At 40.6% G+C, this 10729-nt stretch overlaps 1 protein-coding gene across 2 annotated transcripts in view; it reads left to right on the plus strand.

Moving 5' to 3' along the window:
- The first annotated feature begins 548 nt into the window (after positions 1-548).
- Positions 549-10729, plus strand: part of SHH (sonic hedgehog signaling molecule) — a 13483-nt gene continuing 3302 nt past the window's right edge. Inside the window, exons 1-2 of one of the 2 annotated variants that reach the window (XM_075587857.1) lie at positions 549-1093; positions 7579-7840. In XM_075587857.1, the coding sequence (XP_075443972.1) occupies positions 785-1093; positions 7579-7840 (571 nt within the window). In that variant the 5' untranslated portion in view covers positions 549-784. Of the gene's footprint in view, positions 1094-3686; positions 4815-7578; positions 7841-10729 lie in introns of those variants that run through there. The other variant, XM_075587858.1, reaches the window with a different exon arrangement.

Raw genomic sequence — 10729 nt, forward strand, 5'->3', positions numbered from 1 at the left:
GTGTGTGTGTGTGTGTGTGTGTGTGTATTATAAATATTGTGCAGCCAATAACTACATTGCACAAATAAAACTTTCCAATACAGATCTGCAATCAGACAGCTCCATATATTACCTTCCTGAAGCATCTATTATTCCTGCTGACAAATTTGTCATTCTGCCAAGAGTTTTACAAGAGCATGTCATTGATGTTATCCCAAGAAATCCTGGCCACGCCTATTATTCTCCAAGCTTTCAAGTAAAAGAGGTGAAACGTCTACATTGTTACATTTTAACAATCTAATAGTAGATGTTTTGTGTTAGGTTCAAATCAAATAAATAGCTTGTTTGGAAATATATACACTACATACACCAAGTGTATATGATTGTTTTGTTTTTTGTTTTGTTTTTGTTTTTGGTTCAGTGCATTATATATATATATATATCACCTTTGCCGGTCTTTAAAGGGTTAAAAACATCAGAAGACAAGCTTGTTTCGCATTGGCCAATCAGATCTCTGCCCTACCAGCTATAATATAGCACTAAAAGGCAGGCTCCTCTCACTGGCGTCTCTTGCCTTGCTTTGCTACCATTTAAATCAAACCCTTTTTGTTCTTGATTGCTGTCTCACGTCTAAACTCCGATGTGTTCCGTTATCAAGGACCTGAAATCTGCTATTTCAGCACCTGTCTTGGTAGGGATCGGGGGATAGTAAGCGAACTAGACAACACGCAGCGACATAAGAAGAGATATATCTAGGGAGGCAGCCGGAGATATACAAATTGAGCTTTTGAAGTAATTGGATCCAATGGACGAAATGCTGGTGCTAACAAGAATTCTTCTGGTGGGTTTCATCAGCTCTCTTCTGGTCCCCTCTGGGCTGGCATGTGGACCAGGTAGAGGCATTGGGAAAAGAAGGCACCCCAAAAAACTGACCCCCTTAGCCTATAAGCAATTCATACCCAATGTGGCTGAGAAGACCCTTGGGGCCAGTGGAAGATATGAAGGGAAGATAACAAGAAACTCCGAGAGATTTAAAGAACTCACCCCAAATTACAACCCAGACATTATTTTTAAAGACGAGGAGAACACTGGAGCAGACAGGCTGATGACTCAGGTAGATACATCCAATATATTTCATACATTTTATCAATGTACTAGTAGGTGTTCTGTTTGAGGTTCAAACCAAATAAATAGCTTGTTTTATATATATATATTGTATATATAATATCAATATATATATATAGATATTATATATATATATATATATATATATATATATATATATATATATATATATATATATATACATATACATATATATATATATATATATATATATATATATATATATATATATATATATATATATATATATATATATAATCTTGTTGTTTTTTTTGGTTCAGTGCATTAGATTCCCCTTTCTTTTCTGTGTGCGTTTAATTCCAGTACCATGCCATTCAACCTGATCTAACTTGGATACATATTTTACTTAGCATTTGACCCAGATGCATTAGTTTCATCAGATAAATTGTATCAAGCTAAGCAAAGTGTATACTGACCACTAGGCCACTCACTCACTGCTGTAACAGGGCTGTCATGTAATGTTATAGCTTCTGACTCTTTCCCTTTGAATTTTCCTATTGAGACTGAATTGAGTATTTAGTCCCTATATTGCGGTTATCCCCCCACAATGGGCAGTTTAATCTGAAATCGACCGTCCCCACTCTGTTCCAGTTTTAAATAGCTTGTGTGGCAATAGCATTATTTGCAGTGGTGCCCATCAGACCGTGAATATATTGATATTTCTTTAAGGATGCCCACTATCAATCCCCTGGTACCTCTGTTTAGGAGGGACTTGCAACTTCTGAGCATTGCGTCATTTCTGCTTAAATCAGATGTAGTAAAGATTACAAAGGGAAATATTCCTTGATAGCAGTAAATATGGACTCAAGAGTGTTATTTGTCAAAAAAAAAACCATGACTAGGGCTAGGAGTCAGTGTATTTGCTGCAGATTGAGTTTCAGAGTTTGTGCAAGTGCCTGCTACAGCTGCATGACATAGTAGGCTTGAGATAGGGGAGGAGGGATAGAAATATATAGGTCAGGCTGATTTTCTGCACTTAGAAGACGTGTAGATGGGCCACATGTGTGGAGATATGACAGGGCGTGAAACCTCTCGCACAGGATGACTAGGATCGCTTATTTCTGCCCATTTTCTCCTGGATTTCTTCAGCTAAGTGACAGATTCCCCGTGGGATCTGAGAGCTGCCACCTTAAATCTCCCTGTACCCAGGAGGAGCTGAGTCCCTGCCAGATCCATTCAATCTCCACAGGCCAGAGTGCCGGGCTCTGCACAGGTTCCATCACGAGCAGGCGATGGTGGGATCAGCCTTCTGGGGATGTTAATAAGAAGCCGCTCCTCGCTGTGCCATTTGCTATGGGAGATCCAGTAAGTACTCATCCCCTCATCGCCCTCGGCCATCAGCAAGACACTGAGCTGCTCTCCTCCTGCAAGACACCGAGCTGCTCTCCCCCAGCAAGACACTGAGCTGCTCTCCTCCAGCAATACACCGAGCTGCTCTCCCCCAGCAAAACACCGAGCTGCTCTCCTCCTGCAAGACACTGAGCTGCTCTCCTCCTGCAAGACACCGAGCTGCTCTCCCCCAGCAAGACACTGAGCTGCTCTCCTCCAGCAATACACCGAGCTGCTCTCCCCCAGCAAGACACCGAGCTGCTCTCCCCCTGCAAGACACTGAGCTGCTCTCCTCCAGCAATACACCGAGCTGCTCTCCCCCAGCAAGACACTGAGCTGCTCTCCCCCAGCAAGACACCGAGCTGCTCTCCCCCAGCAAGACACTGAGCTGCTCTCCTCCAGCAATACACCGAGCTGCTCTCCCCCTGCAAGACACCGAGCTGCTCTCCTCCAGCAATACACCGAGCTGCTCTCCCCCTGCAAGACACTGAGCTACTCTCCTCCAGCAATACACCGAGCTGCTCTCCCCCAGCAAGACACCGAGCTGCTCTCCCCCTGCAAGACACTGAGCTGCTCTCCCCCTGCAAGACACTGAGCTGCTCTCCTCCTGCAAGACACTGAGCTGCTCTCCTCCTGCAACACACCGAGCTGCTCTCCCCCAGCAAGACACCGAGCTGCTCTCCCCCAGAAAGACACTGAGCTGCTCTCCCCCAGAAAGACACTGAGCTGCTCTCCCCCAGCAAGACACTGAACTGCTCTCCTCCTGCAAGACACTGAGCTGCTCTCCCCCAGCAATACACCGAGCTGCTCTCCTCCTGCAAGACACCGAGCTGCTCTCCCCCAGCAAGACACCGAGCTGCTCTCCCCCAGCAAGACACCGAGCTGCTCTCCCCCTGCAAGACACCGAGCTGCTCTCCCCCAGCAAGACACTGAGCTGCTCTCCCCCAGCAAGACATTGAGCTGCTCTCCTCCTGCAAGCCAGACACGTCTTGCATTTTCAGCTCCACTTACTCATCTCTGTATCGATCGGCGCGGTTAGGATTTCACTTTGTATCGCTCTGTGCGCGACAAATGGCCAATGTTTGGAGCCCCGAGAGGAGAAGACGCGCTGCCCTCCTGCCCTCCTGCCCTCCTGACAGACAGCGCCATGCAGCCGGACCTTACCACAAGGATCGAGAAATCACCCGGAGCCGCGTCCCAGAATTCCCAGCTATATCAGATAGGTAGAGAGCTATAAGAGAGATAGATAGATAGATAGATAGATAGATAGATAGATAGATAGATAGATAGATAGATAGATAGATAATTAAACCCATACAGTTTACAGAGACGTGTGTGTGTACATATATCCTGTCTTGCTATATATATGTCGTGTGCGTGTGTGTGTGTGTGTGTGTGTGTGTGTGTGTGTGTGTGTGTGTGTACACACACACACACACACATGACATATATATAAATATATGACTTTTTTTGTACCTTTGATGCATCCTACCCCAGTGTCATCTCCCAACATTGATATTATTTGGTAGGGTGTAAATTGTAAGAGCTAGAAAGAAGGGAGTTTATAAGCCTTGTTTCCCTGTGTCTGCTCTGGCACAGTCCTCTGTGTGCCTATCTCCTTCAGATCGTCTCTTGGAGAGACAAGTGCAAAGAAGAGTGGGTGAGATGTCCTTCTCTGGGAGTAAGGAGCCTTGTGCATGTCTTGCTGCCAGTGCCCTCTCTCGCTACACTTACTGGCACAATCTGAACCTCTGACCTTCTGTCAACTTTCCATAGACGAACCAAACCAAAGCAAATGTTTTCCCCTTCACTATTGCTATATTGGACACAAATGCACAGACACAGCCTGTCTAAACGAAGCCACGATGTGAGCTGTGGAGAATTGAGCTGTGGAGAAATAGATCAAATCAAAAAAATATCTAGTCTATATTTTTGACAACTTGGCTTCACCTGCTATTAAAACCATGTAAAGTGGCCACTGGGTGTTTTTTTTATTTAATAATCTCTTGTTCCGGTAAATTCTTGGCAAGTGTTTGGACCCGCCTCACAAGTCTATCAACAATGTAAAGATCTTCACTCAATGGGACTGTTAAACTTTCAAAATATTTGTTGAATGCGTTAGCTACTAGTTAATATTAACTGAAGTGGGAAAACATAGAAACAGAAGTGGGGAAGAGACAGAGAGAGACAGAGAGAGGCAGAGAGAGGCAGAGAGAGGCAGAGAGAGATAGAGCGAGACAAAGAAACGAGAGAGAGATAGGTGGTTAGATCCAAACTTTGCAGGTGACACCAGCAGGTTATTGCAGGCAGCACAAGAAGCTATTGGTTGGATGAGTGTTAACAGAAGTGCACAAAGGGAGGTTAGTATGAGCAAGTTGAATTTCTATGAAATAAGTAGCAATGGGGTGCAATCTAGACACAGAGGTGCACGTATGATGTGAGGAATTTAGAGATCAGCTTGGTATGTAGGAAGCCCACCAGGTTGTTTACACTGACAGGTAACTGTTAAGTGTTTCCTTCAACCAATTCATTTGTGAAGAGATTAGGAGCTGGCAGTGAGGGCTTGTTGAACAACTTTTCCTGAACACAAAGCGTTAGCTCGGCAGCCCTGCTGGGCTTCACGGTGGCTCAGTAGAATTGGGCTTGATTTGTGGCACACGACCCAATGAATTAATAAATAGTCTAAGCTTCACGGCTTTTGACTCTGACAATTCAGCTCTGGCTTCAAATAAAGAAAAGTGTCCTACTCTCGGTCGTTCTCCAAGTTTTTTTTTTTCTTCTCTCTCTCTTTCTCACTCCTGTTTTTTTGTATATACCAGATTCGGTGTCAAATTTGGTAACCCGTCAATTGTTAGAAAAATTGTAGTTAATATAAACGTGCTCAACCATTACAAAAATACCCAACTTTGTAAAATAGAATAATATTGTATTAGTGATTGAAATGACAGAGCAGAATCCTCTATTGTGCTATGCAAGGCCTTAGGAAATATGCATATGGGATTAAATATTACAGAGCAGGTTTCCAACAGCCTTGGCAATGAAGAAACGAATTATTTACAGATTATTAGAAAATGTAGTAGACCAACATAGAAACATGATGTGGGTTTTAAGACAAAATAACTTAGACATAATATATATATATATATATATATATATATATATACACCTTACTGGCTTTTACATTGGTGTGTGCATTGCAAAACATGTATTGAACTCCCCAGAGGGCAGCAGTGCATGTAAGTCTGTCTATTATCGTGCTTTAAAAACAATGAATATTTAATAGGTTAACGGGGACCTCTCTCTTTTGCCGCAATCAGCTTATGTTTAATACTGTACATTTAAAAATATGTGTTTAAGAGATTCTCTTCTGCAACCTTGTCACGTCCTTAAAAGTAATGGGTTTTTTTTCATGTAGGTTGTGAAAAGGCTCTTTGTGGGGTTTTTTGTGTGTGTGTGTGTGTGTGTGTGTGTGTGTGTGTGTGTGTGTGTGTGTGTGTGTGTGTGTGTGTGTGTGTGTGTGTGTGTGTGTGTGTGTGTGTGTGTGTGTGTGTGTGTGTGTGTGTGTGTGTGTATACTGGTAATGGAAAGAGTTGTCCCGGAGAAGACCCAAGCATCCCCAACCTACAGCCATAGCAAAGGTTACAAGGAGACACATGCACTTGTTGAATGTAGTGAGCCTGCTACTATTTATATTTCGTATCAGCAATGGTCATTGTCCTGGGAATGGGTCACACTATATGAGTTCCATCAACGCAAAATAGATGCTGTCCTTAGTAATAACAGTGTGCTAAACCCGGATCCCATTCAATAAATGAAGCATCTCGCAAAATAAACTGCTCAGAAAAGTTCACTATTATTTGTTACTTCAGCTGCACCATTTCTTCAGCTTTGCTAACTACAGTAATTAACCCAGTAATTCATTACTGTAATAAGAAACAATAACTGCTGTGCAGAATAGAAATACCTGTAAACGTGCAGTATACATAATAACTAGCTAAAACCTCCGCCGCAGAGCTACAATTATTAGTGGGGAAATATGTAGGTTAACGTGTATTTGCTGCCCTGTCTAATTCTGTTTGCTGGCTGTCTACAAGTGCATACATCTATCTGCGGCTTCTTTCTGCTCTGTATCAGTCCTTGTGATTTGGGTCTGAAAACTTTCGACTAGGAAAAAAAAAACTAAAGAAAGGGAATAAAGAAAACAAACGTATTCATCTATAGAAAACTAAGGTTGAAGAATAGAGAGTTTAAAAATGTGACATTCAAGATAAAGAATGTGTGTTGTCACTCCCTATGCTGTTTAAAAGTATAACTCACCTGTTGTTTGAACTTTGTTATCTTGAAGCTATCTCCCTTTTCAGTGTTGCCTTTTCTAAGATACAGTTCCCAGTAACGTTTTTTGTCCCGTCCCCCCCACCCCCTCTTTGACTTCCTTAAGAAACGCTAAAAACATTTTTGAAATAGGATGAGTGTCTCCTACTCTCTACTAGTTGCAAATACCCCCAAATGCTAAGGACTGTAGTGAGTGATTTGCCAGGCAAAAGCTCTTTCCAGCAGATAATGGCCGTGTAAGTGTATTGAGAGCCTTTTCAACAGGGAATTAATGTGAAAAGAACCGGAGACATTCCGGTGTAAGTCCAAGTTTCAGATTTGAAGGCCTGACAGCATTTGTCTTCTAGAAGCTGCATTCTGCCCCGTGCAAAGAGTTCACTCACAATACAAGAAGCCCAGCGAATGTATTCAGAGTTATGGTCCATGATCCATTAAGTTGTAATATTGGGGCTCTCTATTTCTCTTGGAATGTTATACTTTCTGGTGTAGTTTAGGCACCATGGAAAATATCCCTGGTGTTGACAGTTGAACTAATTATTTCACCCATGTCTTGATAGATATGGTGTTGCTTCTAGAGGTTAGAGTAAGTATCATTACAATGAGGTGCTCAAGAAAGTTGGAACTTGGAGCCTAATCCTAGTAATGATTTATTATCATAAAATGAAGAATGCAGTGAGATGCTGCCCATTACACAAACCTGTATGGCAGGTTTCTTGCAACACATTGTTTGTTTGTTTTTTATTCCCGTTGCTTTTAACTTGTGCGCTCTTGGTGTTTCTCATCTTTCCTTAGAGATGCAAGGACAAACTGAACGCCCTGGCCATTTCAGTGATGAACCAGTGGCCCGGGGTGAAGTTGCGAGTGACCGAGGGCTGGGATGAAGATGGCCATCATTCGGAAGAGTCCCTACACTATGAGGGCCGAGCAGTTGACATTACCACCTCAGACAGGGACCGCAGTAAATATGGCATGCTGGCCAGGCTGGCTGTGGAAGCTGGCTTTGATTGGGTCTACTACGAGTCTAAGGCTCACATCCACTGCTCGGTTAAAGCAGGTAAGATACCCACTATAAGGCTCAATCGGCCCCCATATACCCTTGGCCCCTTCTTATTACTGTATATGTAACCAAACACGCACACATTTTAAAGCAACTGGTCCATAGCAGACCCCTAAGAAGCCCTCTTAAGTCCAGAGCAGAATTACTTAGCAGGTAAAATCCCTCCTTGTGTTAACCACTTCCCCCTTATTTATTTTATTTATAAAATGTTTTACCAGGAAATAATACATTGAGAGTTACCTCTCGTTTTCAAGTAAGTCCTGGACATAGTTAATATGACAAATAATACATGGTTACAAATACAGTGACATAAATGAACAGGGTATACATTATATACAATACATTGCATGCACAGTTAGAGAAGATGTATATTATAGGCTTATGTACGTTAATGTACCTTTAAGGAAGCTTTAAACTTATATTCAGTCTCGTTTGCCTCATCAAGTCAATGAGATTTAGTTAGTGACAAGGATATAAAACGAAGCATAATTAAACACAAGTACATATTAAACATTCTCTCAATAAATACAGAATTAAATGTAAAGATGCGACTTGACAAGTTGCACACTTCCAAAAAGGATAGCTGTTAATTTCCCTTGTGAGTATTTACAAATGAATTAGTTTCTTAAACGTTATTTATAAATGGTTCTTACTTTTTTAGAAACCTATCGCTAAATGGTATAAAAGTTGCATATTCTTATTTTATTTTTTTAGTACTGATTTTGTTATTGGTAATGTCTCTATTTCAAGAGTAACAAATATTCTGTATTAAAGTACAGTTACAGTTGTAACTATTATATAACCTCTGCCAGATATGGTTAACAGCTAACAATGAAACAGTAGTAAAAGATCAAACGTTATTATTTTTCTTGACAAATAACAGAACCTTTACAAGACCCCGAATAGACCATAAAGGAAATATGTTTTTAATTTAGAGTACTTCCTCAGAATGGATATTTAGCACTCATATAACAGTTAATTAAAATATCACCGGGTCTGTTAAATTCTATCATCAAAATTAGTTTTCAGAAGTGATCTGGTTGCGGGATCAACAGAGAACTAATAAATTTGAGATTTGCTCTTTGGTTAATATCATCACTTAGTACATCTGTTGCAGTAACCCTCACATAATGCATAATAATCGGCTAAGTATGTGAGAATCAGACTTATATTATTTCCAGACATAGATAGAGAACTTTATTACAAACTACCTTCTAAATTACACCGTCTTCAGCCTGCGACCCTTTCCTGCTTCTTTAGGAGAAGGAGATATGAAAGGGACAATAGAAAGGAAACCTGGTTAATTATTCCTCAGAATACACAACTTTTAAAACAACCGCAGTTACAATAATCAACATATTTTTCCATTTCGCTGGGTTTAGAGAAAAGTGATATTTTCACTCAGTTGCGCAAATCATAATGAATTTGAGATTGATACTTATTAAAAAAAACCTCAGACTTTTGCTTGAAAACTTTAGTGTTTCTATACAGATTGCCCTATCTCTGATATCCTTCTATTCTTATCATACCGCTGGTTTCCTGCACTTAGAACGCCACATGCTGTCAAAAAACAGTAATAACTTTAATAAATAGATGACTTGGAACTGCATCCATTATGTTTAGATTGGTGTGTTTGTCCAAGTAGTTAAAGATAGAGAACAAATCTGCAAAACAACCCATCTGTCACCCATGAAGGTTATTCTTGCCTGAGCCCTGAACTGAACTTGTTGATTTCATTTGTCATGGAATTCAGGAAAGCATCTAAAAGTGAGCACAGGAAAACTAGATTGTTTGTTAGGTTTGCTCAATGTGGGCAATAAATAATAAAGTTTTTTTTTTTTTTACCATCACGCCTCTCAGTTTTAAAGAATTCCAATTTAGTATAAAAAAAAAAATATATATATATATATATATATATATATATAAATATATATATATATATATATATATATATATATATATATTATATATATAAAGTTACTTTTAGTATAACTTGAAAAGAGACTAAGCATTTTGCTCGGTATAATTATAAGACTTCTTGGTGTTTAATTGTAATGCGCTGTGTGATTTTCCTAACAAATGAGCAGCGTAATCCAGGTCTCTTGTATATTGTATAGGAGAATAACTCTACTACTTAAAATGCATAGCACACTTGGAGCTAGTTTGGCAATATTTAGTGTATGTCATGCAAGGTCGTGTGACAGGGCTATGCTGATTTCATGGGACAAGGCTTAGATTCCTACAGCTAAATCTGGTTTGGTATTGTCCCAGCTTCGTTTCATGCTGGAGAATTTGATGAGAAGATTAAAGTCCATAATTCCAGTCTGGAAGATTCTTTATCTAGATCTCTGTTTGCAAAAAGTATGATCCCAGAGTTTGGAATGCAAAGACGTATCCCCCAAGGTCTGAATTATTGTCCCTGCGAGAGAGAAAAGAGAGGCAGTGTGGTAGAAGGGCATTGGTAATCGCCCACACTAAGTATTTAGACCAAGCTCCTACATTTAAAATTGAAATACACATCTTGAGTGTCTTGGAAAAGTGTCTCTGCTGTGCAAATAGTGCTTCTAGGATTTTGGAGTGCGTGTGTGTGAATTGGCACATAGAGTTTCTGCCACCTGAGTAAATAGGAAGAAAAGCTGGGGGGGGGGGAGATGAAGCATCCTCTCTTCCAAGAGTGTCTCCATTTATTACATGAATCAGAATGACAATACTGGGCCCTTATTGGGTTTTAATTAGGGAACCCAAACAAGTACTACTCAAAGCCACAGATATTCACACCTCTACCAATTCACTGGTATGTTTGTGGAGTTGCTACTATTAGATGAGATCTATTCAGCAGACCCTAAACATGCAAACAAAGCTCAAGCAGAGTCTTCCCTGGGAACC

The sequence above is a fragment of the Ascaphus truei genome, chromosome 2 (genome assembly GCF_040206685.1).
Source record: "Ascaphus truei isolate aAscTru1 chromosome 2, aAscTru1.hap1, whole genome shotgun sequence".
In the NCBI taxonomy this organism is placed as follows: Eukaryota; Metazoa; Chordata; class Amphibia; order Anura; family Ascaphidae; genus Ascaphus; species Ascaphus truei.